General features: G+C 41.9%; 1 protein-coding gene across 2 annotated transcripts; it reads right to left on the bottom strand.

The window, feature by feature from the left end:
* Positions 1–5: 5 nt before the first annotated feature.
* B4GALT3 (beta-1,4-galactosyltransferase 3) lies at positions 6–14333 on the bottom strand. 2 transcript variants are annotated; one of them, XM_057380822.1, is made up of 6 exons: positions 13797–14333; positions 6835–7070; positions 5096–5286; positions 4364–4486; positions 1587–1691; positions 6–668 (listed from the first exon to the last, which is right to left on the bottom strand). In XM_057380822.1, the coding sequence occupies exons 1-6, from the start codon at positions 14032–14034 to the stop codon at positions 527–529; spliced, it is 1035 nt and encodes a 344-aa protein (XP_057236805.1). In that variant the 5' UTR covers positions 14035–14333; the 3' UTR covers positions 6–526. The 2 variants fall into 2 exon arrangements, with proteins under 2 accessions (XP_057236805.1, XP_057236806.1); XM_057380823.1 differs by lacking the exon at positions 4364–4486.
* Between the last annotated feature and the right edge of the window lie 4742 nt (positions 14334–19075).

Here is a 19075-nt window from a genome sequence, read left to right on the forward strand (position 1 = left end):
AAACAATCAGGGATTTAAACTTGGGTTTGTCTGGTTTCAGGCAACTTGCTCTTTTATTACACTTGTATTCAATATTTTATAAAACTSTTAAGCCAAGCACATAACTCAGTTTATTTTACTCAAATTCACAAAAGATATTTATAGAACTGTAACTGGCTTCAACACTTTCTCAAAATACAACAGACAAGAGGCCAATCTGACAGAATGGCTTGCATCCCAATAAACACTTCAGTACAAAGCAGGACAGAGCTATCCAGCTATGGAATAAAGGTTCCAGAAAGCTTGGATCAGCTCACTGKCACAGAGACCTGGCTCAGTAGTTAGTTTTACAGTGACTTGGATGATTTTAAGCCACAGACTGTTTAGTAGCTCTCATACCCTATTCCTGGAGCCTCTTCTAAATCTGAAACAGTCTCAAGTGAAAGGCAAATGGGTTAATCTCAGGTGGGGCAGACTCCACATGAAAATGGGAGATGTTGGCTGAATGCCCATGTGGCACCCAAACTCTGCTTTTGTTTTCAGTCTCTTAAGAAAATGGGGGAACATATCCAATGTCCACAGTGATCTTGGTATAAAGAGGATGCTTTGTCCTGGAAAGGAGCCTGAACTGTAATGTATTCATTCCATCAGCTTTCCATGTTTTTCTGGTGTTGTGTCGGGAAGGAGGCCTGAGGAAGGAAGAACACTTGCAGTTAGATAGAAGAAAAAAGGTGACATTGCAGCTGAAGCTACAGAAAGAAGAGTCTTCCAGAGGGCAGAAARGCCTTGAGACAATTCTTCCCACCATACAGACTAAACAGATTAGAGTAAGTTCACACTGAGTATTTGAAACAAGGAGGACAATTCAGACTGGACCCTGATCAGAGAGGGAGACCAGTGAGGTGGCAGCTACAGTCTCCAAAAGCCAGGGAGCTGTCAGCAGCTTAGAGAGACCTGGGYGTGCAACACAGAAGTTTGCAGCAATCGTGTACATAGGCTGCTCTAGGTAGGGTTTTAGACAGGGTTGTTATGGAAACCTGAGTTTTCAGATGATACAGAGAAATCTGCACTGTCGGTATGAGAARCCTCCACCACACTTGACCCAACACCCTCCTCCAGCTCTTCTATATAAAACAGTCTTTGATAAAGTCTCTCATAGCACCTTTCTCATGTCTTCAAATGAGAATATTGCTTTCCACTATTTTAATGGCACATTGTAACTCCACACAGACTGAAGAGCAGGCTTTTATAATTGGGAACTTGTAACACAGTGCCTCTTCAAACTGATATCTCCCTATTTGCAGTATTTTTTCTTTAAGTTTTAGTTCCTGAATAATTCCATGTTTAAGTCTGATATGTTAGCTTTGTAACTGGCATGTGTCCATCACAATAGGAAGAAAAGGTAAGAAACCAGGAGAAACCCTTCAAATGCAAAGAGAGGAGTGAAATGATTCAGTTGTAACTGACTGGGGCTGCTTTTAAATAGCCTCCCTAAAGCAGAAAAAGCAGMTGTGACAGGAGGCAGCATACTGAGCCTGTTCTGCGGGAGATGACAGAACAGCCAAGCTGCCACAAGGCACAGAATAGCCCCCAGCCCCACCAGGTACCTCCTCCAAGGTTCTTGTGTCTCTGTCTCTTCAYTGTAGTCCATCACTCGGTAGCGTCCAAGGCGCGGTGACGTCCGGACTATTTTCATTCCTGCTAAGTGGATCCTTTAAAACAACATACAGAAATACTTGCTTAGGCATAAATATGCCACTTCCAGGCTTATAGTCAGAGATGATTTCCACTGTTAAGCAATAAAAACGAAGTGCAGAAGCAGCACAGGGCCACATGATCTTCTCTAGTGGGCTCTAGGCCAGGCTGGGGTTAGAAAGCTCCCAGCTGCAATGCACTTTGACAGGGCACAAGGGGATTACAGCRAGCAGGGAATGGACTACAATACACAGAGCATTCAAGAGCAACTCCCCTGAATCTGACAAATGAGCATTATTCCATTRCCTCCTAAGAGCACAGCTTTTGCTGCCTAGAGGTGCATCACCTAAACTTCAAAAAAAAAAAAAAAATACCTCAAACTTGCAGTTTCTGAAAGGAAGCCAGTGCTGAGTTTCAAAACCAGATTAAGCCTCTCTGTTCTTTGAGAAGTGCCATTCAGTCAGATGGCCTGATTAGACTGGTTCATAAAAGATTAGGRATAAATACAGGCACCAGACAAACATATGTAAGCTCAGCTGCAGGATGGTTAGATAAGAAAAGAGGAACTAAAGGCTCAGAATTCCAGAACAGAGCTTCTAAAAACAGCMTTTTGGGTGACTTGCAAGCAACTCACAACCCACTGCCGATAGCATCTATGTTGTTTTGCCAATAAAAAGTGCCTTTAATAGTGCTAGGGCTACCCAACCTCTGTTATCACAGGACAGCCCTTAGGCAGAGAAAATTCCTGTGAATGTAAGAATGAATGTTTGCTCAATTGAGGTTATCTAACTGGCATGTTTGCAGCATATGACTGCGTTCCATCGGGATCTGATACAACAGGAATTTTACAAAGCTGAAAGGCTACAGAACTGAAAATATTTGTTAGGTTAGAGCCACTAGATGATTATAACACTTCACTGACAGTGTTATAGTATTAGTATTTCAGATGGAGTCTTACACAAAGTTTCTTGTTTTCTGAACATAAGCTTATGGCACATTCAATCATAAAGAGACAAAAATGCAAGAACACTAAATCAGCTTTGCTGTTACAATTTTTTGCATTGCAGAAGTAGACTTAAAACTGTAGCATGGAACAATTAATACATTAAATTACTGTTAGAAGAGCCCAACAGACTTTCCTGTAGTTGATAATGTTAACACATAAGTTGCTCTGATTGGAATAGTGTTTTTTTTCTGAAAAAAGGTAGAGCCTGGTGTTTGCTATGACTTGTATTATAGAGTACTGCAGTCTGCCAACTGTAAGTAGGAGCTGGCAGTTTTTTCACTAATTCTGCTTTAAGAAGCAGTATCCCAGAAAAAATAAAATCATCTTTGCACAGAACTTTTTGAAATTTGACACTGAAATGTAAAAAAAAAAAAAAAGATTAATTAATTTTTTTGCTACATGGTAAGAAGAGCTTGAGCACCTCCTAAAATCCAAATCCCAGCTGGTAATTTAAGAGCAGCCAGTTCATTCCTGACTTCTGSAGGCAGGTTGAGACTTCAGAACGTGAATAAATCATTAACAGGCACTGTCCATGGCCTCTAYATATCTCTGGGCCAAAACATTGCTAATCATTAGTCTAAGTTTTCTCTGAAAACATGCTCTAATTCCCTTCCAGAAAGGGCTATTTTGGGAGCTCTATAATGCACTTGCCTTACAGGATTCTYTTCAAAGAAGTGCACTCCTATGCATAACTGGCATGACTCTACCCCTAGTACCAAAAACCAAATTAGATGCCTAAGCTATACTAAGARCAGCTGAAYAGACCCAGCATTGTAGTACTTGATGTAAAGMTCTATTTTCCTGCCATTCCTTTCATAAATGCTGACTCTCTAAACAACCATCCAAYCTTTTAGCTGTCTTTCTTTGAAAGGCAAAGGAGGAATTCTGTGTTCTAAAATCTGGCTTTCAATTCCCAGATGAATACTGCTTTGAAAAAAAAACTCATGTAACTTGTCACATTATGCAAGATAAAAATAGCAAAGGCTTCCATGGTCAGTTTAGTGTTATAATGTTCCCCATGAGCCTGCCTCAGTGCTGGATCATAAAGGTGCACAATGCAATTCCAAAGTGGAATAGAGAAGCTACAGCCACAATTCTGTACTTCAAGAATTCACATTAGGCAGAGCACCTGCAACTAAACTCATCTATAGAATGCTGCTGCCATGGCAACCCAAGTACAAGAAAAAMCATCAACTCTTGCTGTCACTGACTCACACTGGCTTCTCCATCACCCTGCACTGCAGACAAAAGATAGAATTCCTTGTGTTCCTTAATGGCAAGTATCAGTGATTAGGTAACACTTRGAGGAACCTAAATGTACTTAACTTAAATTCCCAACTGTCTGAGAATTAGTTAAGTACCTTCTTATTCATCAAGCTTGCAGATTCCTTCCAGCAGAGGCACTTGTCAACTACAAGTGGTTATAACCCCTTGGCTGAAGGCACAAGGATGTGAAGTAACATTCTGCTCTCCAGAAATGASAAAGCTTTGTTTTCCCAGCACACAGTGATTGGATTCACAGGTTCTGAGCGTCTTCCAATGTTAAGCATTCCCAATACCAACAACATTTGGCATTACACTGCAAGCACATGAAGGAACAATGCCTTGGTTTCTTTCCTAGGGTGTTGCCATGCTTCCCTTGCCAGCTTAGWTCCATTTCAAGCCTGTCCTGTGCATTGGTACCTTGTAGCTATGTCATCATTTTCACCACCATCGCCCCAGTATGTGTTGGGAAACCCATTAATCTTCATGTAATGTTCTGGAGTCAGAGCAGACACGCCCCCAAAAAAGGACTTGTATGGCAGACTAAAAGAGAAAACAAACAAGCGAACATCACCCTGCAAAAAAAAAAACCCAACCAACAAAACCCAAAGCATCACTGTTGAAGGCTAATACCTGTCCTCCACAAYTAATAATGTGATCCATGTATTAATTGCATACTTGCAGACACTGTCATGGCAATGCCAAACCCCAAAACAGTAAACAGAGTGTAATTCCCACTGTGTTCCACTCCCCTCATTGTTTCCCACCAGCTTCCTCCAAAGTAGACCAATGTATTGGTTTCAAAATTTGTATCTTGGATCAGTTTAAAGTACCTGTATCCTATCACATCATATTCCACATGATTCAGTATTCTCACCCTATACATTTTTTTGTTGAAAGAAAGTCAAACAGAAACCTGCCAGTCATTTGCCAAACTGAGCTAACTGTGCAACAGGGTTCTATAGGCAAGGAAACGTTCAAGAGGATGCTTAGGTCAAGAATATAATTTTCTAGCAAAGTCTAGAAACAACTGCAAAATTAACACACAGAAAACCTCATAAAGATTGTGTCATTCACTGTTCCCACCCACACTTTCTAACAGAAAGTGAACAGATAAGAATATATCCACAGAAAGGAAATGGAGGCACTTACGTGTACTGAAACTTATCCATGGCACTGGCCATGTGCTTGGGRTAGTATTCATCACAAATGTAGAGGTTATAATCATTCTCAGGGACCAGGTCAACATCATGCAGCACAAGGCAGTCCCACTCTTCATCCTTCATGGCTTCCCGGACACCAACATTAAGCAGCTTTGCTCGGTTAAATGAACCAGTCCCTACCTGGAAAAGAAAACCTACATTTCTTCACCAAAACTACAAAGATGAGAACTGAGTTAGAATTTGTTTTAGTCAAAAAGCCTTCTTCAATTGAATGAATCAATAGTGGYTGCAAATTCCATACTCCCAACTTTGAAAATGTCACCCATCCTCTTCAGAATATTCTTGACAATTGTCAGATTTGCTGTGTCAGGGCCTATGCACTGTTGGCACTTGAAAAAGRCTGACTTTTAAGAAATCCATAAACCAATACTCAGGTGTACATCTTCACAGCAACACKTCTGCCCTGACTACTGTTTATTAAAGCTTACAAATGAGAAAAAGAGATCTTGGTCAAACAAAAAAAAGCTTCTTTGCCCTCCCAATAAACTAGTGGTTTTAACTGATGAATCCAAATGCTTCTTGCCACTGATCTTCTACAACACCAGTCCATGTCAGGTACAAAAGACTGTTTGACCTGAGCAGGTTGCCCCACAGCAGGCTCAATCCACATGTCTGTGTTTGATACAGAAAAAAAAATATCTGACTTCATTTCAGCATTTAGTCTCCAGTTTTTGCTCCGTAGCCAAATGGACAAACCACATTCAATCCTCAAAAAGAGGAAAATAAAGTGCTAATGTGGGGTGTAAATGAACTCTATATTCTACTTCCCATTGTCATTTTCTGACAAACTGTTAATGATGGGACATTTGCACTAGCTGCCCAGTGCACACCCCACCCCTCAGGCTCAGCTGGGTGTTAAATGAGATAAAGAAAAAAGAGGAAATGCTGTCAGGCAGGATAGTGATTCTTTCTCACCTGAGGGAGTGGTAACTCCCTCAGGTGAAGCAGCAGTCCCACCCATCCTGAAGGAGTGTCTCTGCTGGGTCATCAGGAACTCAATGGCACCAGCAGAACAGATAGTGGTAACGACCATCAGGGACTCCAAAAATATGGATCCAAAAATATCCTACAACTCACAGGACTACATCATTCCATTGTGAAACTCCCTGCTCTGGGGGATATACCATTTTAACCTGACTCCATATAATCTCGAGTTGGGGACTTGGGACACTACTACTGCTTGAGGGACTCACAGGAGGACCAGACCTTCACAGGACCACCACTTTCAACAGCACTGCAACCAACAGGGGCCAGGTTGTACTCTGACTTCGTGGGTTTAAGCCAATGCTTCTATGTTGCTTTTACTGTAATCTTTCTATTAAATTGTAATTCTGACCTGAAATCTTTCTCAAGGTGATTGTGTGGGGATTCATTTCTCCTGCTGGTTTACACTTTCAAACTAGCACAGCCACTTAGTGACAAATTTATCCCCCCAGGAAAAACAAAACCACAACAGAACCAATTAACGGCAGAATGATGATCTTGAGAAGTGGTATGATATTTCAATCATTAGCAGCCACGGAGATGGGACAGCACATATCTGATCTCCTCTCAGCCCAGGCACAAAACAATATTTCTACATCAGAAGAGTCACATTTATTTGTTCAAAACCTAACCCCTAACTGGTGTAGTTGAGCTTCCCACCATGCACATTTGATTTGAATCTACCTGCTGAATTAGGTAGATGGTGTAACTGAGCTGCTGGCGCTGCAGGAAAGGGTGGATATGGTAGAGAAGATGACGAAGGTATTTCTCCTGGTTCCTGTAGGCCACAAGGATGGCAGATTTGTAGCGGGCAAAGCAATGAGGTGGCCTGTAGTGGCCACCAGACTGAACAAAAGGATTTCTTTTCATGATCATYCTTTCACTAGGGAGCACCCTGAAGGAGATGGTTAATGGACCAACTGTAAAGAAAGACAGAAAAAAGAACAAGATCAGTGATGTTTCTCAGCTTTCACTCAGACCTACCAGATTAGCTGCACGTTTACTCCTTCAGTGATAAATTTCACCACTGCCTGCCTAAATTTYACCACACCGAGTGGTGCCAGGCTCAGCTCCAGGAGGACCTGAGCAGGCACCTCGAGTCCTGGCACAGCCAGCAAGTCTCACTGGGCTGCTGCACAGCTGCTTTTCCCTGGGAATGGCTGCCTTCTACATTCTTGTGTTGYTTAGCTGAGATCCTTGAATAAATGTATTCACTGAAAGAAACAGCAATGAAAATTATTCAAGATGAACAGACACATCTGCTTTTGCTACCCATTTGGAAAAATTCTCTTTCAGGAGAGATTCAAGGACAAAGATGTGCGAGTGCATATTCAGCAGGTCAGGGGAGAAATAGTTTAAAGCCTGGATGAATACAAATGCTTTAGGAAATGTCAGCTTTACCTTTAAAASCATTTCAAGTTCAATTTGATGTTATAATCACATGGCACAATAGCTGTATTTGCTGTATTATTTCATTTTATACACTGTGATAAGCAGGCAGTATTTCGAATTGTTGGGAGAAGCAATTGACAGAACTAAGAAGAAAGATGCTGTATTTTCAGGAACAGGCAAGGGTAGCAAAATAAACTATATATGATTTTTTTCTCAGCATTTCAATTTGAAATACAAAATACACTGGATATGTTCAAGAGTTTTCACCTAATTAAAAAAAGAAAATCTGCATTTTTACATGAATTTTTCCATTCTTCAGATGGAAAAATACTGACAGGTAGTAAGTGAAAAAGAATCAGCATGAACTGTCAATTACCATTTTAACACAAATCTCCTTGTTATAATATGAATAAGCAAATTCTATAATTATTTGAATGCCTGTCCTCCTGGCTAGTGAGAAAAGCYTCCAGAATCTGCAGAAGACTTGTATTTGTATAGAAATCAGTCTGTCTTAATGGTTTCCTACAACTGTGAACTTTTAAGAAAATAAAGCACTGATGCAGAACAAGATTAACATCTAATGCTTAAATGAACTAGGGAAAAACTTTCACTTAAATCATAATTAGAAGCTGACAATTTCAAATGACAGTTCTATTAAAAAATTCTTTGCAGGCCATGCTACTAAAGGCAAAATATTTTTTTGGTACCACAAGTCTGTACGGCAAGTTGTCATTGTTTTTTTTTTTTTTTTAAATAGCTATAAATAAGATTTGCTTTTCTTTCCAAGCTGATCCTTAATGCTATGGCTGTCTTAAATCAGGTTTTCAGTGTATTTTAAGTCAGACTCCCTCTTAAACCACTGAGATAAATTACTCTCTCAAAAACATTCTGATAATGAAGCCTGAGAGAGAAAGCAAATATTTAGGCCTGGTKTTTAATAGCTTTCATTTGAGCTGGAAAAGGTACTGGTGTGTTCAAAGACTAAATGAGCAGGTGAGTCCAGAATATGCTTCTTCCAGCCCTTCATATATTCAAGTCTCTCCTACAATTCTAACAAAAATGAACAAAAAAAATTGAGCCTGCCCACACCCACATCCTGTTTAACTAACAAAGAAGGAAGCAACATCCCTCCACTGGTTTTGGGGGTTTRGTTGGTTGGTTTTGGGTTRGTTGGAGGTTTTTTAGAGCAGTAACAAGACTTAAGGACTAAATTTGCCATAAGATTCCAAGTGTCCATTCATAACTCRGGAACATTTTGCTACTGAGGAAGTTGGTACACCTCACACTTCTGATGGGCAGCCCTATCCTTGAGAAGTGTCTCCTTTTCTTCCTCAAGGCACACACAAATGGCATTTCCTGTATGTCAGTCTGAACAGCCGCTGATCCCATTTCTCATGCTGTCAGAAATGTCTGGTCACTGTGAATCCCACTGCAGGGTTTTCATTTGTTGGTTTCTGTTTGTTTTTAAAARGAAAGCCTGACTTTTGMTTACCAGCAAGATTTTGCAATAGYTGACTTAAATATCACTTTTCAGTCYTTCTCCAACTATTTAAAATACAGGAGAATTGGATTTTCACTGCATTACGCTCAGCAGGAAAGCAGAGTACATTGCCATATATTTTTACCTGAAACAGAAGGGTGGTTCTTCAGAGAATCATTCTGTGGGCCATGAATCTAGGTCACATTTACAGCAAAGATTTCATGATACAATTTTCTACTTCTGTGCATACAGTTCCCTTTTCCACCTTTAACACCCCCACGTTTCAGTCCAACAATGTTATCAGCTYGTAGTTTATGCTGCTGTTTAGATTTATGAACTCACTGATTATCAGATCTTTCAAATAAAGCACCATTAACCACTGATTTGATGACAACTGGAGCTTGCTAAAGAAGTGTTAAATTCAGGGATTTCAACTATAGATCATTGCTCTAAGGAAAATGTAAGAAACAGAATTAATACCTTTTATTCTCCACAAAGACAGGTTTTGTTTTCTATAAAACAATTGGGACTTTGTATGGCAGAGTAAGATTCTGCAGCAATAATCCTTAAATTCCAGAAAAAAAATAAGATCTTAATTTGAATGTAAGCTTATGAGTGAGATAATGTGAATAGCTTCACTCCTGTTGTCTCCTTCCATACCCAAGCATACCATTCTGGAGTGTAACATTTGCATTTTCTAGGTTTTTCAAGATATCATGTTCTCCCACACTGCCTGGCTCCATACCTCAAACAAATCAGATCAGAAACTCAATCCAGAATATGCCAAGGGAAGGAAAAAAAAAGAAGGCAGTGTGACTTATATCCCCAAAACCTCTGGCTGCCCTACAGTCCTTGGCTACAAGCTACATTCTGGCTCTCATGTCTCCCTGCTGTCCAACTAACAAAAGGCTAATGCAACCTAATCCAATTAAATCCCAAATGTGAACAGAGCAGTTGCAGGCTGGACCAAAGAGGGATAAATAAAACTGCCAAAGCACAGCTTTGGAAAAGGAGGAAAAACCCATCTTAGACATACTAAAAAGCACAGAATCCCAACTGAGGAAAGGTACAGAATCAACACCCTGAARTGCCCAAGCAATTTTTTTTATGGCCTGGTTCCTAAACTCTTCCTGTGCCTGTACCATCACATGGAGGATGTTTAATGAACATGAAACTTCAGTGTGTGTYAGGACTCACAATTCCCTGTGTTGTCAGTTGGTGCCAGTGACAGCACACTCCCCCTTTCCTTTACTTTCTAGGTGACACATTTGCCTCTCAGGGATCTATTAACTTTGGCCATATCTATTCCACCTTATGAAAGTAACTCCAGGACTTCCAAAAACTCCTTGCCACATGTTTAGAGCTTGCAGGTATAATTTCCAARTCCAATCAGAATAATCAGAACTGACATAAGAAGAACAAAGAGGAGCAGTACCATGGATGAATGCTGCACTCAGTGCAGCACCACACTACATTAACAAAGACTTACTTGTATAATTCTACCACTGCTTGGGAAAAAAAAAATCATACCAACAGCTTTCATTTAAGCATCAGTTTCTAATGATAGAAAACAAGACTGCCTCAATGGCACCTGAAAATAAATCTCAGCATTAGCACTGCCACCTTTTTATTTCTCTTTAAATYCAAGAGAAGAATCTCTGGCAGCATTAGAAAATGTGGCAGGAGCTACTTAATACAACAGATGGTCCTGTTCATGAAAAGGTTATGACAGATGGGAGTGAAAGGCAGTAACTACTGTAAGAAGGGCTTGGAAAAAATCCTCCCATAGCATGAGCGAGTTATAAAAGGAGAGGTACAGACACAACTTTCAACTATTAAAGTTCTCAAGGGCCAAACCAACTTGTTCAGCATGAAGGTACCCCTTTAAACCAGAACAGAAGTAATAAAAAAAAGCCAAGTCTTCCAGCATCAAACTTCTTCCTCGTGAGAGGAAAAGATGAACTGAAAGAAAGCATCTTGCATGCCATGAGAGAAAGTCAGATTTTGAATCTAAAAGCTACTTCGTTTTGTTTAAAGAAGTACAACCCTGGCACATAAACACTGAGTTTTTCTAAAAACAAAGGAGGAAACAGGCAACTGGTCATTTGTRTAGAAACTTTAACCTTTGAGGGAACTCGAGTAATTTATTCACAATGTTTGTGAAGACACTGAATACCTGCACTGCTTTTCAAGCTGTTGGTCCCAAAAGGTTCAGTGGACAYCTCTAGATGTTAAAAAAGTACCCCTAGTCAGCAGGAGTCTAGTTCCTCTAAGGCAGAGATGATTGGCAATTATACTTTAATTCTTACTCCACAGCCCTGCAAGAACCAAGYTGCTGCAGATTCAGGAGACAGGAAATAGATGAGCTGCAAGCTGATTTACATCAAACAGTTATCAAAATGATCTACTACATATAAAAATGGAAAAAGTGCTGCACTTCATAAAAGCCCTGATGCAGAAACCATTTAAGCCATTTGGCATCCTTCCAGTTACTTTAACACATTTTAGAGTGGGCACAGTGACTTATTATCAGCTCTGAACTGGAGGCTGAGTCCTCAAGAATTGATTTGAAATCTCATTTAATAGAGTTTATGAAATTAATATTAAAAGGCATTGCTCTCTCCAATCTAATGCTTCCAAGAAACATCAGTCTCATGAGAAATGACAGCAACAACTATTCAAGACATTTATAAAGTATTTATATCTCAATTCATATGTGCTGCCCATCACATACAAAACAAAGGGCAACTCCCTCACAAAATAGCACGTTTCTCAGTTAAAAAAAAAAGCAGAACACCCAGAAGAAGTTGGCATGCAGTGATACCAGAAACAGTCATTCACTTCCTATATTTAAAGGGAAATATCACTGAATAAAATTTATTTTGTAGCAGAGATCCCATTTTTCTTAAGCTGAATCTGTACCAGTGCTACAAATTACTTGTGTTTCACCTCAATCATGGTTCATATGCTCAACTCAATTCTTTTATGAAGCAAAACTTCCACAATTACTTTGCCTCATGGTTGTTTTTTTTTCTTTTCTCCCAGCCAACTTAGTGTTTCTGTCTATGACTAACACTGTGTTTCCATTTTAGCTCCCAAGTCCTGCCTACAGGACAATCCCCTGTTCTCAGCACTCTCAGTGATGGGCAGAAGAAGAGTTCTTAAAAARATTTCACAGCTCTAAGAGCACAGATTACTGTAATTTCTCTCTGCATCTGCCTCCTCCATATACGTCACTACTTTTGCTTTTCTGATGGTTTGCAGGCAAGCCGCAGAATTGTTTGCTTCTTTTTTTTGTACACTAAAGCTGTCTCATTTGACTCTTTAGGACAGAAGATTTTCATCAGTAGTGGAGACAAATAAGGAGCAGTCATGTTTCTGCTGTGCTTTTTCAAACAAAACAACTCAGCCTGAAACAAGGAACTGTAGCTTCCCAGAACTGATGGGCTGCAGTGCACTGAGGCCATWACACCTGGTGCCTGTGCAAAAACACTCTGTGCTATCAGGATCCCAGGATCTAATAGAGCCATTTCTCAGGGATACACCCAAAGTTATCCTACAGTTCCATCATGCATATGGGGTGTATTTAATTTAACTGCAAACAACACGGGATGGAAGAAAACATCCCAAAAGAACAAGTGTTCTTTTTTTTTTCTGCATTGTTACAAAGATTGCAATCTAAGCAGGCTCATCCAAAGGGTCCCAGCAGAGTTTTCTACACTAAATAAGAAACTTGACACAAGAGCACTGGCTTCCCACAGAACTTCAATGTGAACCACAATCGGCATTTGCTCTTCATGGGCTCCTTGTGCGATGATCAGCATTCCTAGAGCAACAGGGCCACTACTAAGCGGTGGTCCAAGGCTAGCTGTACACAACATTTAAACATGCAGAAACCTGTGCAGTATGGAAAAACCTGACAAGAGTAACTTATAAGTACTCTAAGAAGGTGATGGCCCCAAACCAGCTCTAAGTGCATGCTGATAGAACTTAATCCATTCATGGCTGGAGGAGYTGAAGGAATTCACTATTGCCTGAGAAGCACCACCACTTTATTAGCAACACACTCTCTTTATAGGTTTGACTTKGGACTTAACATTTCTCAACTGTTTTAGTACTGCAACAGCTGGATGAATGCTGCTTCTTGGGTCAGCTCTAATTTGGTCCTRCTTTAAGTACAAATTAACCTGTGACCAGACCTTTAAGTCTAACAGAGAAGTTTCTAAGTCTAAAGGATTGTGTAACAATCACMGGCCAAAAGATCACCATAAAGAGCAAGGTCCCAAGCTGCATCCTCATACAAATCATACTTCAAGTCAACTTAATCAATTTATATTGAACTACAGGCTTGATATATGGCTAAAACGAAGAGCCCAGGAATTATGCTCAAAGTCAGAGGACAATATTATGCAGTTACTGAATCACTGGGACATTTTATACAGGACTGCCAAGAAAAAAAAGTATTACTAACTTGATGTTATCACCATGCACTGTTTTCACTCTTGCTCTACAATCTTGACATCTTTGTAACCAAACTCTTAATATTGGAAATTTTTTAGGTCAATAAAATACTTTTTCTCACATAAACAATACAAACAAGCTAGTTAAACACGAGAAAATTCTGTCAGTGTAAGTACAACATCAGCACACCAGTTTCAAAGTGAAAAAGTTTGAAGAAGATACAGCTTTCATTTGTGACACGTTCAGGGTTATGACACAGCAATGAGGTTCTCTCAAATCACTTTTTCACAGTGTTTGAGTGGTTCATACCTACCCAGGACTGGGGACTGCGCTGAGCAGTAGGGCATCGCGTCCTCATTGGGAGCCCGGGTGAACAAGCTGAGGTTTGTGTACACATCGTGAGGCTTCGAGTAATCCATCACCTGAGGCGACTCTAAATACCCGCGAAACACATTCGAAGGTCCACCTCGGTACAGGATCAGGATAAATATTGCTTGGAAGACAAACACAAACAGCAGGAAACAATGATTTTCCAGGCGGGAGAGGAACATAGTTTTTTAGCCCATACTCCGGGATYAGGGCGGTGAGGAGCTGAACGTTCCACGGGTTGCCGCTCCACGCTCTGGGCTACATCGCTGTGCAGACCTTCTCCGTCTTCTCCTCCTCCTCCAACTTTCTGAGGCGGCAGCGTGCTCCCCTAGCTGGGTTTCATCAGGACGYCGAGAGCCAGACCTCCTCCTCTCGGTGCGAGCTGTGCCAGGCGGGCTGCAGGAGGGAACGAGCTGAGGCCACSCCGCTCACAGCCCCGGGGCAGCGGCACGGGCTCGCTGAGGCACAGGCGCAGCACCCGCCCACCCCCGCCCGCTTTCCGGCGAGACTACAGCTCCCACAATGCAAAGCGGGGGCAGGGTGGCCCCCGGGGCTGGGCGTACTGCCGCGCGGCATGCTGGGAGATGTAGTCCGTCTCCGCTGTGGGCAAGGCGGGAGRAGGSTGGGGGTGGCTGGGGAGCTGCACTSCATGTCGTCTCCCCGGTCAACACCCGACTTCTGTCCCCACTTTCAACTGGTTATTAAACTGGTCATAGAGCGATGAACGGGGATTTAGATATTGCAATGGACTACCCAGGGAGGTTGTGGAGTCTCCATCTCTGGAGATCTGCACATGGCACTCAGCGCCATGGCCGAGTTGCTATGGTGGTGTCCAGTCATAAACTGGACTCGATCATCTCAGAGGTCTTTTCCAACCTGCTCGATTCTGTGATTCTGYGGAATGGATACACATCAGTGTCTGAAGGGAGCACAGCACCATGGCCATTGGGAGAGGCCTCCTGCCATGGCCATGCTTCCGCTAAAAATTTCAGCTTTTACGCCCCTCTCTTCTCTGTCTGATTTTGTGAAGAGATAGGGCTTAGATTGTGCTGTCAGTCATCTGTCTGCTCTCATGTGCCTGCTTTGCTTAAATGTGGCAGAGGAAAAGACATCATACAGTTATTAAATTCCTACGAGGCTTAAAAGAAGAGTTGGCGTCAGCCGCATTTGCACCGGGGAGAAATTAAAGGTTAAAAAGTGAAAAGGAAATCTGTACCTGTGAGAAGGAGTAGACTCCCTGAACTCAATATCCTGCTCCAAGGCATGGCCACTGCCCGTGCACCCAGCCTGTGTGTGCTGTCCCAGACCAGCACTGAGCACTGGGACAGGCTGCCAAGACAGACTGTAAGTCTTTTTCCCTGGAGATATTCAAAAGYTGTCTGGACACAGTCCTGAGTAACRTGCTCTAGGGGACCCTGCTTTRGCAGRAGKGTTGGACCAGATGATTTCCAGTGGTCCCTTCCAATCGTATCTGTTCTGTGATTCGTGAAGCATGTGCTGCTGTTTGTCTTCCTAATGGGGTGACATGGGAAAAAGATGGGGAGAGAGAGTGATATCACTTTTATGAGGAGCTGGGAGTACTCTTGCTTCAGAATTTGAGTGAGATGTATGGGACACTTCTGTGGGAAGCTTCATYTCAGTCATTCTCCTGCACAGAACAACCATTATTCAATTTAAGTGGATTGCTTCAGGCCTGGATGCAAATTGTCATCATTTCGCACTTAATTTTACCTTAATTGGGTTTTTAAATAAAAAAAAAATGTAGAGAACATTTGTTTTCCCCAGGCAAAGTTTTGCTTTACTGAAACCCACCCAATGCTGCTGCTGCAAAGGTTGCTTTTTTTTTTTTGTMCAGCACAATAAGTCTCTACTGTTTACATTCTCCTTGTGTCATTCCCTCTACAATCACAGCAAACCCACCCTGCTTGCCTTGCCCTCCATAAAACAAAGCAACACTCRCTGTTCTGCTGATAGCTCCAACAAATACAATGCCAAGGACAGGAAAGAATTAATCTCTGCATCAGCCATGACACAAAGAAAGGAACCAAGATTTTCGTGGCATGATTTGGGGTTGCAGACAGCAATTGTTTTAGGGCCAGTGGTGCTATGTTTAACTTGCAACCCTTGGGTCACAGTAGGAAATCTCAATGTAGGAACAATTTGGACAAAGCATGTCTGTCTCTTATCTGTCTTGGAGAAGGGAGAAGCTGGACCCACTAGAGCTGTCCCATAGCAGTGGCACTGCTAACTTCCTTGCAGTCAGGGCTTAGTTGTAAAAACTTTCACCCTGTGCCAGTTCTTGGGCAGAGGAAGCAGGTCAGATGGAAAGGCACAGCCTACCCCAATCTGTATTTTCACCTGTGTGTATATTTGTTCTCCTGACTGGAAAACTAAATACAGCTAGGCAGATCAGCTGTCTGCAGGGGAGCCAGCCAGCACATACAGGCCTTGGAGAGCTGAATCTTCAGGAATGTCTCCCTCAGGAGCCTTCCAAAGCAGCTGCCATTCTTCTCCTTCCCCTTCAACCATCAGCACTGAAATGAGTGGATCATAAACTCACCATGAGCCTTTTCCTCACCAGACAGCAAGCAAGTCAGGATCASAGAGCAAAGCACAGGTCAGAACTTCATGGTGCCAGCAGGTCTGAGCCTTTTCAAGGTCACAGTGCCCCTGTTTTAAACAGAGCTGTGGAAACTAGGGTGTGTTTTGAATTAAAAATGAATCGGATTGCTTAAATGCAAAAAAAAAAAAAAAAGTAACTGTCTCCACTGAAGCATGGAAGGGAGGTGGCAGGCATTTTAGCAACCTCTGTGCAGAGATTTATTGAGGGCAGTGATGGAGGAAAACAATGTGAGACTGGATCTGTAAGAAACAGGCACTGAAGTGACTTCACAGTCAAAGGTCTGCCTTTCTCATTTTCACACAACTCCCTGGGAAATTAAATTGAATTCATATACCAAAAAAAAACCCCAAAAATCCTAAACCAAACCAAACAGCATCTTCAACAGAGCTTGAAATTAAGTTTGYGCAAGAGCCTCTGGATTGTCCCAGGGGAGGGGGCTTTCCCTCCCTCCAAGTGCAGTTTCACCTCCAATCAGGCCTGAATGTGATGAGAGACAGAGACAAGTGCCTCAGTCTGTTTAATAAGATTCATTCTCGCCTGCTCTTTTTTTTTCCCGTTCTCCTCCATGCCCTGTCTCCTGGGGGCTGCACTAGATCCCTGTTGAAAGTGCAGCAAGGTGTCTTTGGGAAGCTTTGCTTTGAAAATTCAGGGCCTGAGGAGGGGAGGAACAGCTGTTGTAACAGAGTGATACCAGGCTGGGTGCTCATAAAGTACTGGTCCATGTGCCTCACCCACTGCCCTCCCAGTCCCCAGGGTTTCCATTAAGGGAAGAGGAAGGTRGCATTAATCCTTCTACAGGTGGATGCTTTCAGCCACTACAGCCAAGTAGAGCAGTCCCTTATTTTTGGGGAGTGAGGTGGTTTTAAACCATGATGCTGTGTTTTCTAGTGAGGTGGATGTTTCAGGTACTTTGGCCACAGCAGTTCTCTCTCAGCCTTTTGCAGGATCTTGGCTTGTACACTTCACATTGTTCTTCTAGCAACATCTTTGCAAATGTGATTTTTTTATTACACAGATATGATGTTGGCTTGTATTCTAGTGTGCTAAATTTTCTGCAAGACTTCCTCCAAAGAGTTTTAAAACTGCTTCCATGTTTCTGGGAGGGGGGTGCCCTGTTATTAACTCTAGATAGCTGATGTTGTGTAACTTGGACAAGTGATAGAGTAAATTAGGGAGAGCGTTAGAAACAGGACCTGGATGTCCAAGCTTCTCCCAGGATTGTGRAACAGCCAACAGTGGGCTCCTGGCAAATAAACATTTCACTAAGACAGCTTGTGGCATTCTTCCCCTTGGGATGGAGAATTGCCTGTCTGCCCTATGCTTTCACCACCACTCACTCACCTCTGAGTTAGATCAGCACTTTTGCAGAGCAATCTCAGTAGGGTTGGATGGGCACCATGTCTGAAATGACAGCTAGAAATGCCATGAGACTCTGTAGTTAAATTATATTCTCCTGTCTCCTAATCCAGTGCCTTTATCTCCATAATGCAGGCACCAGTCACAGGGACCTGCAATGTATTTGCTTGATTTACTCTTGTAATATTTTGGTCAGATGAAGAGTAAAATGAGTAGCCTTGAAATGAGAACAATTAAAATGGATACTGTTTCCATTATAGATCCCTCTGTGTTTTCCTGGAAAAGGAGTAAGCACTTAGGCTGCAAACAAGACAATGCAATGTCATACTATTCACATAATATTTAATAATGCTCTAGTACCATTCAATATAAATAAATAACCATTAAAAAGTACTTTCTCAACATTCTCTTTTGTTCATCAACAGTATTTTCTGCAACAGGAAAGGTTAGTAATATTCATTGGTTGGTGAGTTGGATGAATCTCAGAGAACATGAATATCAGGTATTAATATGATAGTAAAAATCAGGCGCTCGGRTGCCTTCTCTGTTTTAAATACTTCAGGCTTGACCTGCACTTCCCTCCTTCTTGCACTCACTTCCCCTGACACCTGTAACTCTGACAGCTGCTTCTCTTCTGGGCTGTCCCACCCAGCTCTGCTGGTGAGCAAACATCTTGACTAGTGATGCCTGTTACTCACCCACCCTTAATTTACACACCTTGGCCAGCAGCAGTCCTTGCTCTCCTCAKGTAAGAGTATTTGTGCTGAACAGGTCCATATGTCTGCTAGCCTGGAATATCAGCTGCATACATTCATGCTGTCCATACAAGGTCTCAGTTCTGCACTATGCAGTGACTGAYACAGGGCCAGGCTGATGCAAGAATGGTACAATAGGGCTGGTCTTGAGAGCCAACTCTGACCAAGACTCAACTGACAGCGTAGTACATACAGAAAGAGTAGTTTTTCTTTCTTATAAGAATGTAAAGAGAACAACTCTCTAAAAACATGTGTGTGGTGGGATCTGTTGCAATGGGAATAGATCCTTGCTACAAACACTCACTGACAGAGCCTAAACCCTATGTAGGACGTGTGTGAGATTAAAGGCCAGAGAATTAATCACCACATCTCCTCCTGTTCATACAGGCAGAACCTTGCCCATCTCAGAGGAGAAAATGGAGGATCATAAATCAACTCCTTTATTCCCTCGCTCTTGCTCCTTCATTGAAACCACAAAGGAAGAGACTT

This window comes from Malurus melanocephalus, unplaced genomic scaffold (genome assembly GCF_030028575.1).
Source record: "Malurus melanocephalus ecotype Western Australia unplaced genomic scaffold, MMel_1.1 scaffold_472, whole genome shotgun sequence".
Lineage (NCBI taxonomy): Eukaryota > Metazoa > Chordata > Aves > Passeriformes > Maluridae > Malurus > Malurus melanocephalus.